The sequence below is a fragment of the Rhinolophus sinicus genome, chromosome X, assembly GCF_036562045.2.
Source record: "Rhinolophus sinicus isolate RSC01 chromosome X, ASM3656204v1, whole genome shotgun sequence".
In the NCBI taxonomy this organism is placed as follows: domain Eukaryota; kingdom Metazoa; phylum Chordata; class Mammalia; order Chiroptera; family Rhinolophidae; genus Rhinolophus; species Rhinolophus sinicus.
The window spans coordinates 6,657,879-6,685,032 of NC_133768.1; the positions used below are offsets into that span (position 1 = coordinate 6,657,879).

General features: G+C 51.6%; 1 protein-coding gene across 1 annotated transcript; it reads right to left on the minus strand.

Moving 5' to 3' along the window:
* Positions 1–1,857: 1,857 nt before the first annotated feature.
* On the minus strand, positions 1,858–25,741 carry LOC109439145 (granulocyte-macrophage colony-stimulating factor receptor subunit alpha). Its single transcript, XM_074323788.1, has 10 exons — positions 25,604–25,741; positions 17,465–17,591; positions 17,215–17,344; positions 16,429–16,616; positions 13,927–14,060; positions 10,189–10,212; positions 8,187–8,322; positions 7,108–7,210; positions 5,171–5,252; positions 1,858–3,112 (listed from the first exon to the last, which is right to left on the minus strand). The coding sequence occupies exons 1-10, from the start codon at positions 25,715–25,717 to the stop codon at positions 2,951–2,953; spliced, it is 1,200 nt and encodes a 399-aa protein (XP_074179889.1). The 5' UTR covers positions 25,718–25,741; the 3' UTR covers positions 1,858–2,950.
* Positions 25,742–27,154: the final 1,413 nt, after the last annotated feature.

Below are 27,154 nucleotides of genomic sequence, written 5' to 3' on the forward strand. Positions count from 1 at the left end.
GTCCTCGTCACAGACAGAAGAGGAGGGACACAGACACAGAGGAGACGCCACGTGGAGACGGAGGCAGAGATGGGAGGGAGGCGGCCACCAGCCCAGGGACGCCTGGAGCCCCCAGGAGCTGGAAGGGGCAGGAGGGACCGTCCCCTGGTGCCTCCGGAGGGAGCGTGGCCCTGGGACACCTTGAGGGCAGACTCCTGGTCCCCAGGACGGGGGAGGATGGGTGACTGTGGGTTTAAGGCCCCTGGATTGTGGTCATTTATCTCAGCCTCCCCAGCAGTCACATAACAACATTCTTCCTCTCTCATCTCCCCACACTCAGCCCTGCTCCCCACCCCGGCCTCTGGGAACCCAGCCTGGGTCCCTGACCCCCATCCCAGGAAACAGGACATGGGACTCTGTGTGATTCCCAAGCCACCTGCGTCTACAGCTGACCCGTCCATTCCGGAACCTTCCGGTCTTGCGACATGGCCTTGGGCTGACATCCCAGGAGCCGATTAATTTCAATCCATCCAGATAAATCAAAGCCCCCCCGCCCCCCGTCCCCAGGGTCATGTCCATTCACAGAGCCGTAGGTAGTGTTTCCTCAGAAACTTATCTTTTTAGCTCAGAAAGAGAAGCTGCGGTGTCTTGCCCATAATCTCAGGAGGCCAGCCCCTGGGGGGGCGCAGGGGGGGTTACCACAGACAACGCCTTGTGGATGCAATTCGCTAGGGTTGCAACATGGGACACGTCAGGTCTCGGCCGCAGTGATAGCAGGCGGCTCCCGCCCCCCACCCCCAGGAGAATGGGGGCGTCCTCGTTTCTGTGCTCGATGCCCAGGGGTCTCTTGCAAGACGCTGGCTGTTCGTGCCCTTTGCTCTGTCCTGACCTAAGTGGGGATGCTTTGAAATGCAATCTTCCTTATCAGCAGCACAGCCCCTCGGAAACGCCCGTTTCTCCCTAGTTGAGACTTCTGATGGGACCCCGAGATCCCCACACGGGCAGGCACCTCCCACGGCGTCTCTGCCTGCATCGTTCCCTCCCTCCCTCCCTTCCTGGCAACCTGGCAGGAGCCCAGCAGATCCGGCCCAGAGGGTCAGCACGTAGCTGCAGCGAGTGGCCATAAAGAGCAGTGTCCTGTGGTCTGCATGGGTCGCCCTCATCCTCTGTCCCTGTGTCCCTCGCCCTCGTGCCGGTGGCTCAAAATGTGCAAGGAGGCTGGGCGTCTTCGCCCCTCATCTAGAGGCCTGGGGGTGCGATGTCCGCTATTTCAGGCGGCTGTTGGAAACCCTGTGCCTCGGTGAGAGAGAGACAGAGGGAGGGACGGCGACAGAGAGGAAGGCAGATAAAGAGATCAATAGATCAAAAGGCAGATACACAGATGATACATAAATGCATAGATTCATCGATAGATGAGCGATGACAGGTGATTGAGAGATGACTTACACAGATGACATGTAGACGACACCTGTTCCCGAATCCTAACAGACATGAGTAGAAAACTGTCCACACAGGTGACCTCCTTCCCGCCCCCACCACTTGCCAGGTGAGAGAATGTGGACTAAATACTTGCTATGGCTGACGGGGCGGCTTCCACCTCTGACATGGGGACGGACACGCCTCCTTCTCTGGGGACAGGTTTCCCCTCCGATCCTGAGACCCTGGTGCCCAGCTACCAAGTCGGGACGTGGGGACACTGGGCACAAAGCCCCAGAGGCCCCTCCACTCGCTGAACCCCGCTGGGCGGGCGTCTTCCTGGTCTCGGGGTGCCCACTTCTGCACTTGCTTTCCTGCTACTAGGAATGACTCCCGTTGCCCTCGCTGTGACTTCCCCAGGGTGGGCAGTAGGTGGTGCAGAATGTCTTCTTCCAGGAGAAAGGCGCTTGTGAGGAGAGTTTATTTCATAGCAACAGGAGTCACCCCCACACCGGCCACCACGGAAAGAACGCATGTGCATTCCAAGCAATTGGGACAATCCCACAAAGGCAGGGAACACCCGAGAATGCCGACACAGCAGCCACAGGCACGTACGTGTGTGTGTGTGTGTGCGTGTGTGTGTGTGTGTGTGTGTGCAGCACTGTCTTTGCTTGTCTCCACTTAACATTCGGTCATTTGCGCCTTCCTATGTCAAAACTTGCTTCTCACTCGCGATTTCTTCCCCAAGGCACTAGCCTATGTTCTCTATAAAAATGGATTTTTTTTTTTCTTCTGGAGTCAAAAATGCAAACAAATTCCCTGAAGTTTGAAGAAAACCACCCCTGACATTCTGGTGCTGTCTTTGAATATTATGGACCGTCCTGCACCAGCGCAGGCATCTCTGTACCTTTCCTGCGTGTTGCATCCTCTTAGATGGTGAACTCAGAAGCAAGGGCCTTGTCCACAGCCGGTGGGACCGTCCCAAGCCTGGGAGGCCGCGGAGATACGTCACGTCTGGCCGTTTCATCCTGCCTCCTCCTTTGCAGCTTCTCCTATGTCATATCCCTCGTGGACGGTCCAGCATGTGGCCATTGAGATAAAGGGGTGTCGGGCAGTGTACCTCCCACCCCCACATCGCTTACAAAAGGAACCCAGGAGCCCACACTGACACCAGTGACGGAATGCAGAGGCGTCTCCACCAGGAGTCTGTGTCCTTCGTCCCTGTCACCCTGTCACCCTGTCACCGCCATTGTACTGTGCACAGCCTGGTGACCACCTGCAAGGGTTTCCAACGCATACCCACTCACCAAAGGGGACCCACTCTGGAACTTTCTAGAAGCCCATCAATCGTCTCCCTGTCTTATCACCTGGACATTCGCTAGCTGCTTAGTGGGACAGGTGGTTCCAAATCTGAGCTGGCATCACTCCCATCCGCCATGGCCCTCAGAGCCGTTGGCCAGGTGGCCGCCCGCTGTCAGCGGACTCGGAAGCAAGCAGGCGGAAGGGCCGCGGGGCTGCGAGGGGACGGTGTGTGGGGAGTCACGTCAGAAACCTTTCACACAGCCAGTGCACGCCCCTCGGGAGGGACGTTTTCGGAGCCGTGGGGGGCCGACCCAGTTTCTGCGTGCCCACTCGCAGAGGACCGCGTTTCCTCCACCGTGAGAATGTCCTCGGGTTCCTGTGAGCCCAGAGGTGGCTGATAGTTATCCCAGGAAACCTGAGAGAGAGAAAATGCAGAGCACCGGTGAGGCCACCCACTCGGGTCCCTGGCTGGGCCACCGAGCACACCGCAGTAAGAGCTGCACCGTGCACCGTCGCCAGGAGATGGACGCAGCCCAGATGCCCACCAGTGGGAGAACGGACAAACACCATGCTTCCCCCAAAATAAGACCTGGTCTTATACCGTATTTCCCCAAAAATAAGACCGGGTCTTATATTTTTGCTCCAAAAGATGCATTAGAGCGTATTTTCAGGGGACGTCTTATTTTTTCATGTACAACAGTCTACATTTATTCCAATACAGTCATGTCATCTTCTTCTGGAGCATCGTCATAACGTACCAGGTGCCTCCGTCTGGCTGACGACTTAACTGGGGCTAATTTTCAGGGAAACACGGTAAATGTGGTCCATCCACACAGGGGAATGTCCTTAGGCCACGAGTCACAAATGTCACTCACTGTGTGCCTCCATTTACGTGAAATGTCCAGAACAGACTCATCCACAGACAGGAAGTGGGTGCGTGTCGTCAGGGGCTGGGGGAGGGAGACGTGGGGTGACGGCTAATGGGGACGGGCCTCCTTTTGGGGGGTGGAATGTGCTGGAACCATTTACAAATGGCGGTTGCACGACACTGTGAATGCACTAAATGGCCCTGAGTTTTGTGCCCTTTACATTGTGAATTCGTCCCTGAGCCGCTGGAAATGACACGGAGAGCTGGGTAGTCACCTTCCTCTGGGGACAGACACATAGCCCTGACTGGGGACAGTCGGTCCCACCCTCACGCTCATGATTCCTGCTGTACACCCTGCCTGCCCCTCCCCTGGCCCAGGGTCCAGCGTCCAGCACCCAGCTCGTCCAGCGCCCCCGGGCCACCACCTCCAAGGCCCACGTGGGCTTCCCAGCCCCCAGGACACAAGGGTCAGAGAAATTCCCTTTGAGGACAGCAGTGGCTTCCTCCACCCTACATGCCGGTGGCCACGGGGAACCAGGTGGGTGCTGCTTTCCTTGAAGAGGTCACCTTAAATTTAAGAGGGGGTGGCGTCAGCTAGCCTAGGGCAGTACGTTCACGTATCAAATGCCCACTGTGAAAGAAAGACCCTGATATCCACCCACCGGCCACTCTTGGCTCTTACAGAAGGGGCGTTTCCTGGATCCCACACTTGAGAAAGAGGGACCTAGACAGGTTTGGGGGGCAGCCAGTGCAGCCCAGAGGGACCCTGGGTAGGCGGCTGGTCTGCGCCTTCATTTCTTCTACTCAATAAAGCTTGCTGGGTCGATCACTGAGATATACTAAGCAGCCCCAGAAAACCATAGCTGCACCCCAATTTTATCCAGGACCCTTACACTCTGCTGTGAGGGGAGACAGGCTTCCTGGCACCCCAGGGGAGCTCCCAGGGGTTGGGGAGGGCTTCCCAAGGAAATGGCTTCAGGCCTGAACTTTGGGGTGTCTCAGCTTTGTCACAGGGGAGCCCATATATCACACGGGACAAGTACGAATGCCCCCCAGAGGGTCCCTCAACCTCCAAGGAGCAGGGGTGGGTCTGGTTGTCCCCAGGGCAGATAACCGGATATCGTGGGTTGAACCGTGGGTCCCCCTCAAAAAGATCACATCCTTGTGGAACCTGTGAATGGACCTTATTTAGAAATACGGTTTTTGCAGAGGTGACTAGTGAAGGCTCTGGAGACACGGTGATACAGGTCTCCACGGTGATCCCAGAACGAGAGAGAGAGAGAGAGAGAGAGAGAGAGAGAGAGAGAGAGAGAGAGACCAAGGGTCAGCCAGAAATTCCCAGCAAGGAAACAGTCCTTCGCTCTGAGACCTGTTTCTTTCCTATGTGACGTATTTCGACTTTTGCCACCAGGGCCCTGGTGGATGGGCATTTGCAGAGACAGCAGGTGGATGGCTGAGGTCCCATCCCCTGCCCTCTGCCCCCTGCCTTCACCCCTCAGCTGCAGGGGCGGACCTAGCCCTCAGGCCTGGGGAGCAGAGGGGACCCCTGCCCACGGGGCACTGTACCCCAAAGACACCATGGCCAGAAGGCGCAGAGACACTCACCTCAGGCAAGAACACAAACGTGCCAGTCACCTCCCTTTTCACCTGGGGAATTGGGGGGAATAGCTTCTGTCTCAGCGAGAACCTGAAAGAGAAACAATGACGGGGTTTGCACGCTGGCAGCCTGAGCCCTGAGGGGGGCGCTGTCCCTTCCTAGACAAACCCAGGGCACGTGTCCATGGCCTGGCCCGGTTTGCATGCACCCGGCCACCATCACGGAGAAGCCCCGAAGCGTGGACGCAGCCTGATGGAGCGGGTGCACTGACCAGTGTGCACCTGTCTGCTGGGCCGGCCAGCAGCCTGGCTCGCAGGGGCGCCGCTGACGCGGGAGGGAGCGCCTGCCCCCAGCACGGAGCCCTGCCCGCCCTCACCCGGCTGCACCCCTCCTGCAGCAGATGGTGCACAGGGGAGCTGAGAACAGCCGGCCACCACTGGCCCCGTCCGGTCACCCCGAGACCTGCCCTGAGGCCTCCGCCTGTCTGCCCAAGTGCGGCGTGGGGTGGGGGGGCTGCACCCTCCAGACACCCCAACCCTCCGAGTGCCCACAGTTCTCATGTCAGACACCCCAGGACTTCCCAAGCACTGACAAGGGACCCCAAGTCCTTCCAAGTGTCACCCACGGCTTTTTTTTAGCTCAGTACATCCTCCAAAATCCCAGAGTCTGCCAAACCCCTGCCCAGGACTCTCCAGCAGGGTCATTTCAGTCCTTCCTTTCGGATGGTCCGGGGGACCCTGGGGGAGAGGGGAGGCCCCCACCCCATCCACAGCTGCAGCCAGGGTCTTCAGACACTCCCAGGGGGTGGGCGGGCGTTCATCGGACGTCACCCCGACTGGGCACGTGTGTGAGGAGGCGGCCCAGGAAGAGGGCGGAGCCCTGAGCCTGACTGTGGGATTGATGGCCCGACCCGGACCCGCCCCTTGCACCGCGACGCCCTGTACCTCCAAACGGAGGCATGGGCCTCGGTGCTGCCCCCACGTGGCCGTCCTGAGCACAGCAACGCTTCTCGCTGCCCCTTGCACCTGGAGGTCAGCGAGGCGCACAGGGGGTCCCTTCTCTCTCTGTGCTGAGCTCGTTATTTCTGTGCGTGCTGGGACCTCCGCGCCAGCTGGGGACACGAGTGGACTCTCCCAGGGACGGCTGGCTCTGTGTCTCACTTGGAATCCTTCTATTACTGACTGTGCAGGCATCTTCCCAGGCCCGAAATAATGAATGTGGTCACCTAACCGTGAAGGGGCTTTCAAAGGGAGAGGCGACCAGCGTTTATCTGAGATCCATGAGAATAGCTACTCGGGAAGCACTGATTCAGGCAGAAGCCCAGGCAGTGTTCCGATGGGGACACAAAGGCCAGGGTGTTTATGACAAAGGAAGGGGACAGTGACATCACAGAAGGAAGGCGTTGCTATTGGTGCAGATAACGTGACACAGGGACGCTGATGCTAAACAGTGTTTATAAGTTTCAGCCCAGAGGCATCCGTCCTGGAGTCACGACACCTGCTTTCTTGTTGTCTTTGCAAACAGCTGTTTGGGACACCAGGCTGCTAAGGCCCCGTCCTGAGGTGACTTTGCCCTGTTTTCACCTGCACAGGTTTGAGGCGTCAGACGCGCCAGGCCGGACCTCTGGGAGGGCAGCTCAGCTCCGTGTCAAACGGGCTCCATGCATCATTACTTACAAGCGCAGCCCGCAGCAGAGTGAAACTCCTCAGCCCTCCCCTCTGGAGAGAACCCCTGTGGATGTGTGGCCACGCGTGGCGGCTGACGCCGCAGGCAACCGCGTAGCAGGTAGCGCTCCCTCCGCCCTGCCTCCCCAGCCCTAGCGGGTCTGAGACCTGCATCCTTCAGTGGACGCGCCCTTGTGGCCGGTCCGTATAAGTGGGTCCGCCCCGCGAAGCCTCCTTCCCTGCGCACATGTGCGGAGTTGTTTGGCGGAGGTGGGGCTTACCTCGTACACAGGAACATGAGGACGGTGATGAGCAGAGCCGCTGCCCCCACCACCAGCCCCACCAGGGCTACAGGGGGGCCCCGGAAGTCCGGCTCTGGGAGGCCTGCGGGGTGCGGGGGAGGGAGAGGAGCAGCGGGTCAGGACTGAGCCGGCCCTCGGGTTCATACACGAGCCCCACCCACCTCACTTTCAGACTCTGGGTGTGGGGGTGAAGCCGGGGGCGAGGAAGCAGGGCTGGAGCGGAGGCAGAGCGCACTTCAAGAAATAGGGATCAGAGGGATCTGGGAACACAGGCAGGGAAGAGTTTCTCCTTCCTCGGGTGCTGTCCTCGCCCTCTCCACGCCCTGCTCGCAAGACAGAACCCACCAAATCCGTCCCCCCCGTGAGGGCACAATGCCTTCCTTCTCAGCGGGTATTGACTTGCAAGGTTGCACTGAACACACAAGGGAATGAATGCATGATTGTGACATGCCAAGGACGGATGGGTGTGTGCGCCCTGGACACTCCTACAGCTGGGAGGCTCAGTGTGCCTTCCGTAGCTCCTCTCAGGCGGTGCTGGTGGTTGCGGGGTGACCCGCCTGTATGGCTTTTAGGCATCCAGCAGCTGCATGCTTAAAGCTCGTGCCCTGTCGGCCCGGGAAGTGGGAGCACGTGGCTTATCCCTGGGGTGACATCCTGGGGCTGGGGGGGCATCCTATAGGGTGACCCCAGAAACATGTGTGGGGGTGCGGGGGACCAGGAAGCACTGCAGATGGTGTGTTCAGGCAGAGAGCAGGCAGGAGCAGCCTGGTCCCCTCTGCTGGCAGGGGCACCGCGGTGGGCCCCAGGGACGCTGAAAATGAAAGACACGTCCACGTCCTAAACCCTGAAACCTGGGAATGGGGCCTGGAAATGGGGTCCCTGCAGATGGGACTGAGTGAGGGGTCTGAGATGAGGTCGTCCTGGATCAGGGGGCCCTGAAGCAATGACAGTGTCCTCGTCAGAGACAGAAGAGGAGGGACAGACCAGAGGAGACGGCATGTGGAGACGGAGGCAGAGATGGGAGGGAGGCGGCCACCAGCCCAGGGACAGGCACCCACCGAAGTGCAGTGTGACACTCCAGTCACTCCAAAGGTCTTTGTACGCGTACTTCACTCTCACTCGAAAGGTATTCTCGGCTCTCGCAGCAGAACTGGGAATCAGGTACACGTTTTTATCACTTCCTCTTTGGAAAACCTTTCAAAGAAAAGAGGGTCGTTTGTGACCTGCGTTGGTGACAAACCCTGAAATAGCAGAATGCATGAGACATGGCAGTCACATCATGTCTGAGGACGTCCTGGCAAGAAAGACACCTGAGCACCTGGCCGCAGCAGAGGTCCTGCCTCCTTTGCCCCATCTCGATGCCCAATGGGGAGGGATGTTCGGGGGGGCCCCTCTCCCCACCTGGAACTCACAGCTGTCTGTGCAGCGTCTGCATCTGGGGCTGACTCCCTCACGCCCTTGGGAGCTAGGGTTGCAGTTGCTCTGACTCTACACACGGCAAGGTGGGGAGGGAACCCCGCCAGACACAGATTCTGGCGGCACAGGTGGACTCTGAATCAGAACCCCCCCTCGCCACCGGTTGGCCCTGGAGGGCGACTGCAGCTCCTGCTCTGGGTGACAACTAAGTGGGTTCCTGCACAGACTGAGGTGTCCTCCTGGATGAAGGCCCCACCATCCACACCAGGGCACTAGGGTTTGTGAGTGTGCAGAGGTCGGAGAGAGAGAGAGAGACGGATGGGATGCCGGGGACTGGTGGTCGATAGGAAAAGCAGAAATATCCGGGGGGTCCTTCTGGGGAAGGTCCTGGGGGGACGCATGCAAGGATGAGGGCTGTTTCCTGAGAATGTCACGGCATGTCCCTCCTGTGCAAACGCCAGTCTCATTCCTGTCACAGAGGCGACAGAGCGGGGCAGACGCAGTTCTGCCGTCCTTTGCATTCTGGAGGCCATGACCTTTCCTCCAAGGCAATGTCTGAAGGTGGATAGTCACGGCCGTTTGCACGACCCTGAAGCACCCTGGACACGCTCTTGGCTGTTCCTCTCGGCTGAAGGACCCAAGCTTGTTTCTCTCGCCCTCGCACATATGCGGCCAAAACCTGTGCGTTTCATCAGCTGGGCTTCTCCCCTTAGACCCAGTGGGTCGCTTGCTGTCTTCGGTCGCAGCCACAATGGCCCTGGGGCAGCGACCCAAGGGGCAGACATGCATCTGGAGAGCTGCTGGGGCAGCCAACGAAGACGGACTGAGAGGCGGCCCGGCCACCAAGGAGGGTCCCCGGGCAGCGGGAAGGCACGCGTGCTGGTTGTACAACACCAGCTGTGCTGGACCTCAGACATGATCTGAGCAGGGCGTGAGGCTGAGAGGATATGGATGTGGCCCCATGGGCGCCTCACGCAGCTGCTAACCTTCCTTCCACTTTCCAGGCCACTCCCAGTGTGGTCCGTGGGCCAGGTGAGACCACAGGACCCCAAGTGATGGAGCACCTGGCAGGTAGCCGTGCTCCCTCTGGAGGCCCCAGGGGACGGTCCCTCCTGCCCCTTCCAGCTCCTGGGGGCTCCAGGCGTCCCCGGGCTGGTGGCCGCCTCCCTCCCACCTCTGCCTCTGTCTCCACGTGGCGTCTCCTCTGTGTCTGTGTCCCTCCTCTTCTGTCTCTGATGAGGACACTGTCATTGGGTTCAGGGCCCCCTGATTCAGGATGATGTCACCTTAGCTCACTCACTCAGTCCCATCTGCACAGACCCTGTTTCCAGATACGGTCCCATCCTGAGGTTCCAGGTGGACATGAATTTGGGGGGACACTGTTCCTCTCACTACAGTCTGAGCTGAAAAGGTTCAGGGGGCTGCATTTCAAAGAGGGATGTCTCTCTGTCCACGGGTGGAAGATGACCAGCTACGCGAGCTCAGGCATCAAGAAAACAGCTTCGCCAGCCAAGGCCAAAGCCTGGCGACTGCTAAGGGGCTTGGGGGTGGCCCACAGCTGAGCTGTGCAGTGGTCACAGTGAGGGCTGAACTTGTCTAGAGCCCAAGAAAGGCATGTCATAGAGAAAAAAAAACCATACTTACGGGATCTCTCTTGGAGGAGCTGCCCTGTAAAAAGAGCAGAAAGCATAAATAAGTGGCTGTGTTTTCAGCCTTGTACGCAAATGTGGGGAACCACTGGGAACCCCAGAGTTGGTGTGAAGGTTCTTTGAGGTTGAAGATATTTGAGGTTCAACAGATGCCAAAAAAATGCCTTCCAGGAGCTTCCCTTTTCTGACCCAAAGCAGAAAACTTCTGGGAATGAGGAATGCCGAAAATTCCCTCTTTGGGGCCACCTCCCTCCCGGGGAAGGAAGCTGAGTGAAATTATCATAAGTTCTGTCTCCTGGGGAGTTTTATGGCCACAAAGAAGATTGAAAAGATCACTCGTGACTGCATAAACTGACCTTATCACACTTTATTTCCAGTTTGTTCTCCTACGAAACCCCTCTGTCTTTCCTAAAGAAACCCATTTTCTCTTGCCAAAAAAGCCTTCCCTCCTTTTCCCCTATTAAGTTAGGTAGATAAGTACCTAACTTCAACTATTTAAGGAGTCACTTCTTTTGTGAGCTGCCCTATGCATGTGAATAAAACTTTGCTTTTTGCCCCCTCCTCTTACGCTACCTTTTGTTGATTTAATTTGCATGCCCCAGATGCAGAACCTAAGAGGGTTGAGGAAACATTTTTCTTCCTCAACACCAAATACACTGCCTGTGAATTTACGTCTGGCTGGTAACTCTGCTCTGGGGATATTATGAGTGAAGGAGAATGGAGAGCCCACAATAGCATTTTGTTCTGCGTCAGTGAACTTGCCAACGTCTAGGAACGAGTAGACCCTCAGTCATCCTGTCAGGGGTATTTACTGAATGTGTACATGAGGTGCCATGTGGGAACCTGGATGGGAGCTTACTACCAAAGGTGAGCTGCTTGTGGCACTCCTGGTGCCTGAGGTTTGATGGGCAGAGGACACTCAGGGCTATACACCTGCTGGGCATGAAGGTTGGCAATTCAGTCATCCTCTGTGGGTGGAGCCCTGGCGTCAGAGGAAATGGTGCCCATGCTAGAGGCTCCCCTAAACTGTGAGTCTTCACAGAGATGGGGCAGATGGGACAGGAATCCGGGAATGGGGGTGTGACAACAGAGAGAATACAGGTGGCTCGCCTGTGTGATGTCATCTACCTGAGGTCATCTGCCTAAAGTCATCCGTGTTGTCACCTGCTAGAGGTCACCTGTGTGCAATTACTGGTGTGAGGTCACCTGTGTCAGGTCATCTACTGATGTCACTTGTGTGAGCTCCCTCACGTGAGAGACCTGTCTTTGGTCACCTGTGTGACATCACCTGTGTGAGGTCATCTGAGAGGTTATCTGCTGAGGTCACCTGTGTGAGGTCAGCTGTTTGAAGTCACCTGTGAGAAACCAGTGTGCGATCACCCATGTAAGGTCACAGGTGAGGTCCCCTGTGTGAGGTCACCTGTGTGAGGTCACCTGTGTGAGGTAACTTGTCTGAAATCACCTGTTTTATGTCACCTGTAAGGAACCAGTGTGGGATCACCTGAGGAACCAAGGTCACAGGTGAGGTCACTTGAGTGAGGTCACGAGTGAGGTCACAGGTGAGGTCACCTGAGTGAGGTCACAGGTGAGGTCACCTGAGTGAGGTCACAGGTGAGGTCACCTGAGTGAGGTCACCTGAGTGAGATCACCTGAGTGAGGTCACAGGTGAGGTCACCTGTGTGAGGTCACAGGTGAGGTCACCTGAGTGCGGTCACCTTAGTGAGGTCACCTGAGTGAGGTCACCTGAGTAAGGTCACCTGAGTGAGGTTACCTGAGTAAGGTCACCTGAGTGAAGTCACAGGTGAGGTCACCTGTCTGAGGTCATGTACGTGCACACTGGCGAGGTGCCTGCCCACAGGCAGGAGCAGACCTTGCAGCTTCGTGGTGGTCACATCCAGCGCCCTGACTTTCCTGCAAGACCCAAACCCAACCTCTGGGAAGGGTGTTCACTCAGGAGAGACACAACCCAACTTGTGTTTTCCAAGCTCCTGGCGATGAGCGCTTGACACCTGGACTGGACGTTGTGGTCACCAGCAGAGCGTTCGAGAATGCCCCACCGAGCGATGAAAAGGGATGTGGGCCGTGCAGAGAGGGGCTGATGAGGCCCGGGCATGAGACGTGGGGGGAGGGGCCAAGGAGTGGACCACGTGGAGAGGCAGGTAGGACAGCAGGTCCCGGGGCTTGTGGGGGGCCCTGTGGGAATCAGAGGGCGACCGCCAGGACAGGGACGCAGGCGTGAGGCCTGGGGCCATGGGGAAATCAAGACATGTGTGACTGGTGAGAAGTCCTCAGCTCCAAGAGTCAGGGACAAGTCCAGAGCTCAGGTTCCCAAATCTCATTTAACCTGGAGGGGGAGGGATGGGGCGCAGACACGGGGGGAGGAAGTGGACAGCTTGAAAGTGAGGAGTGGATTCCCCACGAGTCACTGTTCCCAGCCCACTTTCAGATTTTGTTTGAAAACATAATGAAAGTGGATACAGGCTGAATGATTCCAACTCTAGGACATTCTGGCAAAACGCAGAAGTGTGGAGACAGTGAAAAGATCCACTGAGAGTGACCCTCGTGTCCACTGTGGACTTTGGGTGATGAGGACGTGTCCGTGTGAGTTCATCCACTGTGACAAATGTCTCATCCAGTGGGGGGAGGCGGACCGTGGGGGAGGATGTGTGTGGGTGTGGACAGAGGGTACATGGGAAATCTCTGCCCTCAATTTTGCTGCGAACCTAAAACTCTTCTGAAAAATACAGTGTATTTAAAAGGAAAAAAGGTTAATAAAAGGGGCAAGCAATGAACAGTCTGAAAATAACACAATTCCAATGACAAGAGCATCCAAACGAATAAAATACTCAGGAGTCCCTTTAACAGAAGACGAGCAAGCCTGGTATTCTGAAAACTATGTAACGTTATGGAAATAAATGAAAGGAAACTGAAATAAATGGAAAGATGCCCCAGAACACTTCATCTTGTGAAGATAACAACACCCCAAAACTTGATCTATAGATTCAGTATAATCTCTATCAAAATACCAACATTTTCTTTTTCTGAATTACACAAGCTGATCGTAAAACCCACATTGAATTGCCAAGGCCCCCGAGAAGCCAAAACGATCTTGAAAAAGAGCCTCGAACCTGGAGACACCTCATGTCCTGGTTGCAAAACACACTACAAATTTACAGTCACCAAAACGGTGTGGTCCTAGCACAAAGACAGACCTACAGACCCACAGACGAGAACAGAGAGCCCAGAAATAAACCCTTTGTTTATGGTCAAATGATTTTTGAGACGGGCACCAAGACCACTCCACGGGGAAAAGACGGCCCTTTCAACAAACGTTGCTGGGAAAACCAGATATCCGCATGCAAGAGAATGCAGTGGGACCCCCTACTTCACACCAAATAGAAAAATGATCCCGAGGTAGATGAAAGACCTAAGCGTACGAGCTCCAACTGTGCAACTCTGAGACTCAAACATTGTTGTCATTGCGATGACTTGGGCTAAGCAAACTCATGCGCTGGGTGTGACACCATAGCATAAGGGACCAAAGAAAAACCAGTCCTTGGATTTCATCAAAAAAGAACAGATGGCACTTCCATGGCAAAGAGAGGGTGAAGGACCAACGTGGGAGAACTTTCTGGAGCAGCATGCAGTCCCTTAGCGAGAATTCGACTGCAAATGGGAGAAAGCATTGGACACAATCAATCTGTGGCCCTTCGCAGCGGTTTGGGGTCCCTACCTTTATTTGAAAGTCCAGTTCATAACACAAGATGTAACTTGAAATGTCAAATCGTATCTCAGGGTTGTCCCACTGGACGATGTGATGGGATCCATTATAGCTAATCGTGAGGTTTGCTGGTGGGTTGTATTTTTCTAAAGGGAAAAAAAAGAAAAAGAAATAAGAAAATGCCAAGTTATAAATCCACAATGCAGTGGAATCAAGTAGAGTCCTAGCAGAATGTAGCTTACTAGTAACTTGTCCCATTTTGTTTCTCCTGGATGAAAGCAAAACACCACTGGCCTAGGAAGCAAGACCTCCTTGGGTCAGCTGAGCGTGCATCTCAGGATGGCCCCTCCGTGCTACGTGAAACCCCAGGTACCCACCCTCTGCCTCCATGTTGTTGAATTTCTGGAACCCCACGCAGAAATGCCAGAAGACGGGAATGTCCTCCTTTTCCACCCTCATTTCCTCTGGGACACCCTACAACTCCGAGGGCTTAAGTCAACCACTATCTACACGGAGCCAACCAAAACGGGCTCACTTCCTGTCACCCTGCAGTCACCCCCGAGCTCAGCTAAGTTAAAAAAAAAAAAGGACACCACCCAATCCACCAGCCGGTTAGTCTGGAACCAGATGCTACGAGGACGCAGTGTCTGCCAGAAGCACGGCTTCCAAAAACACGCCTTTATTGGAACGAGGAATGCCAACGAAATTCTGACACACTATCGCCTACACTCAGGGTTAGAGGGTCCCCAGAGATCCAAGGGGGCTGTGTGACCTGCTACCTTGCTCTGCTCTCAAAAAGCCCGGGTCATACCAGGAAGAAAAGCATTTCCTGGGCATCAGGACCTTCCCTACCTCGTGCCTGGGCACGGTTGGGACAAGCTGACTTTACTCTTAGGATATCCACTCACTCTTGTTTACTCACAGATTCCTTATCAGCAAATTCTCTTACTTGTAAGCCCCAAGCCAGTACTTGTGGGGCTTTCACAACTATTTGCAGACATTTGCAGACTGGCAGAAAATGTGTCACCTGACATGCCTCATCCCAGCTGAGATCAACCAGGGCAACACTCTGCTTTCTCATTTCAGCTCTCAGGTTGCCAACAAGGGGTGCTTGTGGTTGTGTGTGTGTGAGTGCAGTTTTGTGCTTTTCTTTGGTGATTTCTCTGTTGAACATGGCCCCCTAGGCCGTCTAGTGTTTCTGTACGAGATCGCAACACGTCACCTCAAAATATGACCCTTTGGTGTATGGGTGATTTTGAGTTCAAGGCAATTCAGAATCTACAGATGTAGAAAAATGCCTGCCCGGAACTTCCCTTATCTGAGAAGTGAGGACAGCCATGAATTCTCTCTGTGCAAGTTTTATGGACAAAAGAGGGTGGAAAGTCAGCACCGAGATGGGCCTGCTCAGAGAAACCTTACTAAGGTCACCCTTACCTTCCATTAATTTCCTCTGGGAGCTCAGACCCTCTTTCCTTTATCTACACCACAATTCATTGCTCTTTGTTAAAATGTCATATGAGTCCCTAAATCTAAACTTTTTTGGGGGGAGGAGTGTGATTTCTTTTCTGTGGAGCCCCAACCCCATCCTGGGCATGTAAGAATTAAAAATAAAAATGAAATTTATATGCTTTTCTCCTATTAAGCTACCATTTGTGAATTTAATTCGCACTCCTCAGACACAGAACCTAACAGGGTAGAGGAAAAGATTTTCTTCTTTCCTTGCACTCCTAAACACAAGAAGGCTGTGAGGTGCCTTACAGAGAAAATACATGTGTTTGATAGTTTTCATGTGTTAGATAACACACCAACAATGTATATCCAATAAGGTGTCTTTAAACAGAAACACATGTCAAACAAGGTGACAGTGGTACCTCAGTTTTCAAAAGTCTCCATTGACAAACATTTCGGTTTACAAACGCCGTAAGTTTTATGGATCTATGGTATCATTAGGTAGTAACATTCATGCTAAATTTGCAGTTTTAGGCATTGATTTTAAAGGTCTGGAATGGATTAAATCATTTTGCATTACTTTCTATAGGGAAACCGTGCCTCGGTTTTCAAATGTTTCAGAACTGAAATGGTCTTCCGGAATGGATTATGTTCGAAAACGGAAGTACTACAGTATATGCTGACCAGCTGATGAAAATGTGACCAGAGACATCTGTATTTTTCCCTAACAGTGATGATTGTTACTTCAGTGTTTTAGGAAATTTCAAGAATATCACTGCCACAAATAATGAGAATCTGCTGTATGTGACATCTTTCATGCGTGACACCAGTATACGTCTCTCCTGAATCCCATTCGAAGGCAGAATCATGCCCCCCCACCTGACCCCCCCTCTCTGCGTGGCTCCAGACCCCAAATCTAGATCCTAGATCTTGCTCGGGCTGTTCTGGGACCCAGCCCATCGTCCCATGCAGTCCTGGTACAAACCAAAACGCAGTGAAAGCAGATGGCTCACATGGGTATGTGGGGTGGGGGAAGGAGTGGGAAGCAAGGTGAGAAATTCTTACCCATTTCAGTGGCTTTAAATGGAGTAAAGTCCAAAAACTGGATTGCCGTCTCTTGGCTGGTTCCGTTCACCAAGAAGAAGTAATTATCTGTCGACTTGGGTTCGGCAAGTTGATCAAAGTGGCAGCCCACGTGTGTCCCCGTCGAGCCAACGAGGTAGTGGGGGCATTCCACCTCGTCGTCCTCGTAGCTGCAAGTTCCAAAGGGGTCAAGAAAAAGGCAGGGTTACATACGGTCATCGCACAAACCCAATGTCACGTTTTTATAATTGTGGTTACACTTTGTTGTACAAAGAAAGGAAAGAGGTGGAGGGCGTTCGTGTTGGGGACATATCATCTACAACAAAAGCTCTTCCTCACAACCCAGAAACCAAGGAAAAGCCAGAAGAGAGACAATTTTATCCCTGAATAAGCATGAAAACAGAATTAGATGTGTTTCCCAGGCGGTCGCCAAGAGGTTGCAGCCGGGTTGAAATCTGGCCCTTTTCCTGATCTGAGCAGAGACATTCCTTTCCCTTTATGTCCTCAGGATAAAGTTGCTAATTTCTTCATCCCTTTAGGACCAGAGAAGGGTTTTCATTTGGAGCCAGGAGACAGCTGAAGTGAAACGCTTTTCCTTTCATTTCCTTTCTAGGTTTTTTTTTTGTGTGTGTGTGTGTTTTTTTACATTTCAGAGAGATGCACCCAGGCCCTGGAGGAAACATCCCTCATGTGTGGAACCGGCCTGTGCCTTCTTTAGCATTGAACTTTAGGGTCCCCACACATATGTCCCGCAGGCGCCTGGCTTACGTGGAGGTCCAGGCATATAGGTGGTACTGGACATCGGCGGGGGCGGCTGGGCCCGGCATCCAGGTGCAGTTCATGAACCGGATATTGTAAATGAGGCAGGAGAAGTTGACTGCTCTGGAACCTTCCTTGCCTGGAAAGGCAAGCACATGTCACCGGCTGCACCACGGGCACCACCAGTGCCAGCACCTGCACGGTGGAGTCGAGGCTCGTCACTGTAGGAAAGCTGAGACTCCCGCGAAGGTGACGTCACCTGAGTTATGAAAGGCCAGCTTGTGCTGAAACACGTCCCCATCCGCAGTGACATTGATGGTCAGGAGGGCACCGCTATGCAGCACACAGTTGGGAAAGATGCAGAAGTAGGTGTTGTTGCCTTTGACCTGGAAGAGACACAATCATAACTATATAACCTGTGTGTCCAGCTCCCTTGGAGCTGTTCGATCTCGTGACAGTTCCATGAGGGACGCCCTCCCCCAGCTCCTTGGACAAACTGTACTCAGACTCGTCTGAGTCCCCTTCCCAGCCAGGTCCTGCCTTGGCCTGCCAAGCCCCGTTCTGGCAAAGAATCCTACTACATCAGATTATTGAAAATCCCCCCACCTTTGATTCTATAGCTGCTCAGACAATGTCACCCCAAAGACGCTACTTTGGCATAAAGATTATTTTGAGCTGAAGGCAACTGACAAACAGCACACACACGCATACGAAGGCCCTCTGCTTTTCCCCTATCTGCCAAAAAACGGAGCATACATTTCCCTTTGTGAAGGGGCCCTCTCTCTTTTGTACCAGGAAAGGCAGAATCAATCTTACCACCGAAGAAAATTCTAGACACTTACCAGCCCAGAGATGGCACCAAGAGGAAATATGTATAACAAATTTCTCTCAAATAACTCTTACCTTCCATTAGTTTCCCCAAATGTTCACCTTCCCACAGTTTGCAGTCCCTAAATGCCAAAACCTCCTTCCCTGTTTCTTCTCACTTCTATACAAATTTATTGTAGTTTGTTAACAACGGTAGATCGAGCGACTTCTTTGGGTCTAAACTATTTTTCCAGAAAGGCCTCTGTATACATGTACAATTTAACATCAAATGAAAATTATGTGCTTCCCCCCCTTGTTAATATCTCTTTTGTTAGTTTAATTTGCAGGACCCTGGCACCGGACCTAGGAGAGTAGAAGGAAAACTTTTTATTTTTCCACCCTTTCAATACCTAACCAAGTTCCTCTCAGTAATTTTGTATCTTCTAACTCCTTCATCCTATCAAATGGCTATAAATCCCCAGCCCCTGGTGAGTTCACACTTGAATTCAATCACTCCCCTGTTATAATACCTAGTCTTAAATAAAGTCCTTCTTGCCTGTTTAATTTGTCTGGTGCATTGGTTGTCGTGTGTGTGTGTGTGTGTGTGTGTGTGTGTGTGTGTGTGTGTGACACCTCCAGGCCCACTGAGCTAGCCCCTGCTTTGATGACATCTGCAGAGGACGCATTTGTACATCAGTGTTGAGCTGCATAACTGGGCCTAATTCTGCCTCTTCCGCTGACCACACTGAAGTATCCGTGAAAGTACCTAAAGGAGGAAGGCCCAGGCCCTGAAGAGCAGGAAGCCTATGTCAGAGATTTGACACAAGGAGAGAACACTTCTCTCTTAGTCCATTCGGGTTGCCATCACTGAATACCTCAGACTGGGCAGCGGCAACAACAGACATGCATCTCTCACCGTTCTGGAGGCTGCAAGTCCCAGATGAAAACACCAGCTGATTCAGTGTATAGTGAGAACCCTCCTTCTGGGTCACAGATGGCATTTTCTCACTGTGTCCTCACGTGGAGGAAGGGGTAATGGAACTCTGGGAGGTCTCTTTTATAAGGCACTAATCCTATTCATCTGTCTTTTGTCAGTTTAATTTGCAGGCCTCCAGCACTGAACCTAAGAGGATTTATGACTGCCCCCATGACCTAATAACCTCCCAAAGGCTCCAGCTCCTAACACCAGCATGTTTGGGGTTATGGCAGCAAAATATGAATTTTGTGGGGATATACACATTCAGGCTACAGAAGCTCCCATGTACACGATGGGGGCAGAGCCAAACTGAGTATCTTTAGTCTCCCCCCCCCCGAAAAACCCCACACTGAAGCCAGACTCAGGGCTTTGCACTGGGTGCCCTAGAGCTCACCCTTGACCTCTCATACCTGGGCAGCCTGGGTTGACAGTTGTACCCAGTGTGTGAAGCCAAATGCTCAACAAGCTTCCATCCAGTCCCACAACTCAGCTGTGTTTCCCCAAGGACCTGGGAGCATCTCTTTGAACAGTGGTCATGAAGGAAGATCATGTCCCATCTCCCACAGGATGTCCCAGGAGCAAGTGGACCTGACTTCAGCTGTCACCTGACTCCTAATTGCAAAATCCACCTTCAGTCGTGAAGATAGATGCAAGTTAGCAATGTCATCTCAAGGACACAAATGCAACGGGGTGTCTCCACTTGCCTACATAAGGGGGAACTCTCCTTCCATCTTTGCAATCTCTCAGCCCAAGGCCTGGGATGTACGTCACGTGTTGGTGTGAGAGCTCAACTAGACAAACGGGCGATGGCTGTGTCATCTACGATGAGAAAACCCTGACCCACAACCAGCAGGGACCAGCCCAGGAAGCCAGCCTGCCATATCAGTCGGATTTGCAGGAAGCCGACTGCTGCCGCTGGTGAAAACAGGAAGATCAACGTGATGTCCCATTGGTCCATAGAGGGCATATCTTGAATACCGACTGAAAAATTCTCTTATGTTGCTCCCACTTCCAACTTAGCAGCAAACGAAGGAAAACCAATATGCACCCTTTGAGTCAGCTGCCTCTGTCTCCTCCAGCACCACAGCTCCCACCAGGACACAGCCGAGCCTTCCTTTCTCCCACTGGAGGGGGCACAGCATGCCACCGCAAAACATGTCACGCTGCAGAAAGATGATTTTGAGCTGGAGGCAATGGAGAAGCAACAGCTGCAGAAAGATGCTTTTCCGGAAGGTCCCTCATCTGACTGAAGCATCGGGATGGACCTACACACTAATTAAAATAACCCTTGTCTTCCAATAATTTTCCTCACATATTTACCCTCCCACATATGCTGCCCTTGGAAACCGAAAACCCCTTTCCTGGGTCTTGTCACGTCACCACAATTGATCGTGCTTTGTTAAAAATAGACTCTCAGCCTAACTGCTTCTTTGGGGGGGTGCTTTTTTTCTTTCTATGAACACTTCCCCCACCATGCCATGTACAAATTTTAACACCAAATAAAATTTGTATGCTTTTTCTCCAATTAATCTATCTTTTGTCAGTCTAATTTGCACACCCCATTCACAGAACCTAAGAGTGTGGATAAACGTGTTTTTCCACGCCTACACCACTAGGAAGTCGTCTACCTGACTTTGAGGTTCTGCCAAATGTGAGTGATGATGGCTGACCCCCTCTCTCCAGAGCCAGCTTTGAGTAAACAGCCTCTGCTTGTTCTCCTTGGGGGTGGGGGGGTGGGGTCTGTGTTTATTTCCACAGGTTTAATGCTCATTTAGAAGCAAAATGGTTTTCTTTCTGTTGAACCTTTGTGGAGGGGTTTTCTGGGTTGGGAGGGGATTTTGTTTTTAATTGTATTTCCCCACAAGTGTCCAGGGATGGAAGGGAATTGGCTGTGGGGCAGTTGAGATCCTGCCAGGCCTGCACTCAGGAGTCTGGGCTCCAGCTCACTTTTTGGAAGGGAGTTCTGGGAACACTTAGGTGACAACAGGTCAGTCACAGATTCACACACTCCCTCCCTGGTACATGCCAGGCCTGGGTTGTCCCCCCCTCATTCATAGATGAGTAATAGGCTACAAACAGACTGTCCAGGAAACGATTGTGCCATGGGAACACGGAAATAGAAATAGAACACATTCTAGTTGCATTTCTAGAGAAACCCATTCTTATGAAAAGCATTTGATCCAAAAACAAAAAGCAAACAAAAACCCAGCTGCTTGGAAATCGTAAAATAGAATGAAAAAGTAAGTTTTGAAAAAAGGAGGGCACGATATTAGAAGAAGCAAAGGGGTTTGGCTGGAAGGCAGCTCCCTGCAAGAGGAAAACTTTTGAGCCACCCAGATAACAAAGAATTCCTTAGAACAGCCAGGCTGGAAAACGTGCAATTGACATAAAAATCCGGCCAATTCATGGCTTTGAGCTGCCAAACAGGAGCCAGCTGTGGAGCAACCCGTGCAGACTTTTTAGGGGGGAAAAGGGTTCAAAAGAAGTTTTAACGTGGCTGGGGGTGCTCGTGGCCAAACTGAAGGGAAAAAAGACCTTCTTAGCTAAGAAAAGACTCCCCAAAACATCTCAACTGTGGATTGCCAGGGTGAATACACACACACACACACACACACACACACACACACACACACACACACGAATGAAAACTCGCCCTTCCAAAAGGGAAAGGAAATGCCCTCCCTTTCTCATCAGCATTTCCTTTGGAAAACTTGTGAGGCAGCCTGGCTGTCTCTTAGCCCTGAGAAGCCTGTCAATCTCCTTAAAAGTGGATGGACCTGCGGGCCCTTTTGCATCCCAGGCACGCGTCCTGGGGCCCACAACCCCCTTTGCAGAGGGAGCCACAAGCTGGGTCCTGCCTCACAGACTCTGTGAAGGTTTTGCTCTAAGACATAATTTTCCACTTGTGGAAGGAAAGGGGCCAGTGTTGTTTTTCTTTGGATGAAGACCATTAATGTGTGTGTACTGGGTTGTATGCTCCCAGCCATGTAACAGGTGAAATGGCCTGTGCCTTGTGGTCTCGTGAGCAGGTGGCCTGTCATGGCCGTGACCTTTTCATTGCTTCCTTCTGTGACAGCCCTGCTTTCTCGGCTGGCAGGAGGTCTCATTTATGTATTGATTTATAGATGCATTTGTATTGTGTTCTGTGCTTTAGCTGTTTTCTAAAAAAAATTATTACTTTTTTATTGTGGTCAAATATACGTGACATCAAATGGACCATTTTAACCTTTGCAAGTGTACAAGTCAGTGGCTCTGAGCACATTTGATGCTGTGTAACCCTTACCTCTACTTCCAGAACATTCTTACTACCCCAAAAAGACACCCCGTTCCCAAGAGCAATCCCTGCCCAGCCTGCTCCCCAGCCCCTCACCCACTTCCTGTCTGTGGGGGAGCCTGTTCTGGACGGTTCCCGTAAAGGGAGCCACACATGGTGGCCTTGTGTGTCTGGCTTCTGTCACTGAGAGGCATGTTTTCAAGGTCCATGCACGATGTAGCGAGTGTCAGCGCCTCCCGCCTTTTTATGGCTGAGTAAGAGATTTTATTTTTAATTATACTTCCCTAATAGTGTCTTTCCCCCAATTTTCTACTTGGAGTGGGACCAAATGAGGAACTAGAAGATGGAGGGGGGGACATGGCAGGAAGGGTGGGGTGACACATGGCAGGAGGGTGGGGGGACTCATGGCAGGAGGGGGGACACATGGCAGGGCTCTCACAAGCGTTGACGGCAACCCACCAAATACAATGTTACACATTAAATGCCCATCATAAACCTGGTAACACAACTGACGATAAAAGTTGAAAAATGACGTGAAAGGAAAAAGTATGGTATCTAAAAAAAACAAATCAGCATGCCCATATCCTGCGGCTGAAATCCCCGATTACTGGGGCAAAGTGTGGCCGAGTGGACGGGGAATAAACGTGGCCTCCACTCCCTCACATGGCAGGTCAGACACGAGTCTGCTGAGGAAGTAGGCACATGGGGATTTCTTCAAAACTAGGGGAAATCTGAGTAGCGTTAACATATGGTGTCTATGTACCAAACTGATGGGAAAAACTCACAAGCAAAGGCAGGCCTACTTACTGTTCCCCCACACCACCCCTTCTCCGCCTCCATCGGAGAGGCCGTGGTTCCAGGTCCCCCCTCAGACACCAAAGTCCACATGTGCTCACGTCCCTTATGGAAAATGACACAGTATTTGTATGGACCCTCCACACAGCCTCCTGTAGACCTAAAATCGTCCCTAGGTTACTTATAACACCGGATACAATGTAACTGCTGCGTAAAGTGGTTACACTGTATCATCTCAGGAACAATGACAAGAGAAAAAGTCTGCATCTGTTCAGTACAGAGGCGCCACCAGAGCCTAACTACACAGTAACAATGTAACATTTGCGAACGACAGAGCAACAGTGTAACATTTCTTTTTCAAATATTTTCCATCCTGGCTTGGTTGGACCCACGGATACAGAGGGCGACTGGATACCGTAGCAGGAGGCAGAGAGGAAACTTGCTCAGGGACAGAGTTCCTTAATCAGTGACAAGAGACAATGGCAGATGAGGGCCTAGAAGACGGATGAAACAGGCCACATCGCCAATCACCTAAGTGGATCCAATTGGTCTCTGAGTAAAAAGACACCCCAGAAGGCATTAAAGATGACAATCAGGTCTGGCTTAGGGGAGGCTAGGGACACCCCAGCAGCAAGAGGCAGGCCAGGTCCCCAGGAGGGGAAGAAGTAACAGGCTGGAAGGATCCAGTGAAGGGACCTGGGCCAGGTGCATTCCCCTCTTTCTGGAAGCAGAAGCTGGGGACTTTCTGCCTTGGCAAATAATCCCCTCAAATTAACTATCATAGAAACCCAAACCCATGACCCAAAATTGCACAGCACCATTTCCTGAGTCTACAACAAAACACTCAGTTAAAAAAAAAAAAAGGTCCAACAATTTAAAAACAATAATTAGCCTTCCCCTAAGTAACTCCTAGGAGAAGTTAGGTGGCCTTCAATACAATCCGCGGATGGCGTGTTACAAAGTTGCACTCCTGAAATGTGGATAATGTTACTAACCAGTGTCAGCCCAACACTTCTAACTAAAAAGGAAGGCGTACTCAGCCACTCATTTAATTTTTAAAAATTATGACCTCCCCGCCGCTCCAAAAACTGGCTTTTTTTTTTCTTTTCCAACCAGGAGAAAATCTTCCACACAAATCTGTGGACAGCAGGAGGAAGGAAATGAACCAGAGATTATTAAAACTGAAAACTCACAGGTGAGGGTCTTTGGTCTACTGCTGACACATGTAAAGAAAAGCACAAATACACTCGATTTCATGGAGCTAGTCAAACTCTGATCGAAGACCACTGAGATGACACAAACAATAAATGAACATGTTCCCTTAAAAATAGAGTAAGACCAAAAAAAATAGAGTAAGACCAAAAAAAAATAGAGTAAGACCAAAAAAAAAAAAAAAAAATAGAGTAAGACCCAAAAAAAAAAAAAAAAAAGAGTAAGACCAAAAAAAAATAATAATAAAATAGAGTAAGACCTAAACTCATATCCACAACCTGAATTCAAGGTTGTTTTCCTTTTAAAATCCATTAAGATCGTCCAGAGTTTGTTTCTGTAAGACAAGAACGCTGTAGGAAAATGTCAGAAACATTTTCAAGAATATACAAGTTCCGTGCAAGAGAAGGGGAAGCAGCGCTAGAAGCTCGGGAACGTAAATGAACCTCTTTTAGTGACAAAGAAGGTCTCTGCCTCAGCGGGCAGTATCGTAATTCGTATTGCAACACTCGATTTTTGAAATCCAGGAACAAAGCAAGAATGCATGGGTGACCATGCCAGGCTAGTTACTCTCAAAGCCGTCTCAAATTCACAATGAAAAGTGAAAGTCAAGAAGAGAGACACAGTACCATTATTTATAAATTATGCGATACAATTCAGAAAGGCAAACGCTCCCCCCCAAACACATAATATTAATGAGATGCGGACACCCCCTGGGTTCATAAAATAAATAGCTTTTCTACACCAATGTGAACAAAGAGGAAACTGAAACAAACAAACAAACAAAAGCTTGTTTGGCCAATTTTTATCCTGTAGAACCAGTCCTAGTTCCATATTGGACCTGCTTCATTTGTCCACTCACAGCCGACCATGGATGGGAGGGAGTCCCTTCTGTGCCATCCTGTTGCCCATCCAGGGCACCACCACTTCCCACATTACATCCATGCAATTTATCAGCCCCAGAAGCCCAACCTTCCCCCCTTTCCTTTGTCTACTCACTTTTCCACAATCCACTGCCCTTTGTTAAAATGCCAGTTGTAGAAGCTCCCTAGTCTAACCACTTCTTTGCATGTTCAGTTCTCTTCTGTGATGCTTCATGTATGTAAAAATGAAATATAAGAACAAATCTGTATGCCTTTTCTCCTGTTCCTCTGTCTTTTGTCAGTTTAATTTGCACGCCTCTGTCACTGAACCTAAGAGGATAGAGGAAATGTTTCCTTCCTCTCCAACAAGAGCAATGGGAGTGGGAATCTGCAGCAAGGAGGGGACTCAAAAGGCAATTTACAGGGCAACTAAAGATTGACAAGAGCCATAAGGCATGAGCCTTGAGCACTCACCTGTGGGATCGGACTTGTGGGACAGCTGGGGCGCGTGTCTATTTTGCATTCTTGCCACGTCACATTTCTCCTGTTATTCCAGATTAACATCTTTTTCCTTGGATCTAGCTTCATGTTTATAACGGGAGATACATTCTCCCGTGCTGTCATTAAAAGAAAGAACACTCAGCGAGCATCAAGACCCCTCCCTCCCCCTAGGTGACACTGATAATTACAGTGTGTGTGTGTGGGGGGGCATTTTGGAAGCATCAAGAATGGATCAAATGCTTTTGTTTTTTCTTGATTGAGGCCAAATTCACACAAGATAAAATTAACCATTTTGAAGGGAGCAATTTGTTGAAATTTATAAGCACCTGAAAAGTTTCTCAGACTCACTCGTGATCAGGAAAATGCAAATCAAAACCACGAAGAGGTGCCCATTCATCCCCATAAGGTTAGCTAGAATAATCATCTTTTTAAAAAGAAAATAATTGTTCTAGCGAATATGGAGAAATGGGGATCCTCTGTACATTGATGGTGGGGGTGCAAAGCAGGCCATTATGTGTTTCTATGTGTTTCTGGTGGGCGTCAATTATTTCTATTCAGCCCATAAATTATGATGCATAGATTCATCCACATCTAGACTTCTTTTTAAATGTTTTTCAATTGAGACATCATGAACATATAACTTCCTATTAGTTCCGGGTTTACAACATGATGCTACGTTGTATATGTTGTGAAACGATCCCAGGGCAAGTGTAGATCAGCTCCACCACCACAGAGGGTTACAAAGTATCTGTAACGCAGGCTCGCAGCTCCCGCTCCCCACACAAGAACGCAGGACATGGTGAGGCCAAAAAGGAACACCCACGGAGCCATAGATAGGAGAGTCACACCACTGTATTCTCGCTGGTGCCTGGGTTGGACACACAGGAAGCAGAAGCCACACCATCTGCAATCCGCTGTCCGCTTCTCTGCCAACCAACTAACCAGCGTAGCCACGGCAGCTATATTAGTGGCCAGTGGCTCACTGGTTACAACTGACGGCCAACTAGCCACAGCCGATGGCCATCCAATCACAGCTGATGACCAGCTACTACCCGAGCCAGCACCTTTCCACGGGAGGCCGAGAGCCTGGAAACTGCCCTCTGGGACGCTGTCCCCACACTATCTTTCTGCTGTGATGAGAACTTTTAAGATCCACTGTCTTGGCAACTTTCAAATGTGCAGTTCAGCACTATAAGTATACAGTGTCACACAGTGTAACTAGACTCGCCAGGCCGTACGCTGTATCTCCAGGACTCACCTTAGAACTAGAAGTTTGTTCCTTTTGACCCCCTACACCCGTGCCCCCCACCGCCATGCTCTGATTTAATTGGGCGGCTTCCCTCCCAGGCATTCAGGATGGGGGAGGGGACAGGGGAACCCCTTTGAGCTGGGGGGGGGGCCCATCCGGAGTGGAGAGTGTAGGCCGTGACAGGCCATAGGGGAGGCAAACAGTACGTAGAGGTTTAATTCTCCCCGTTAAAAATACGAGGAGAGAGTCTTTCACCCGAATCTCCTTTCCTTTCT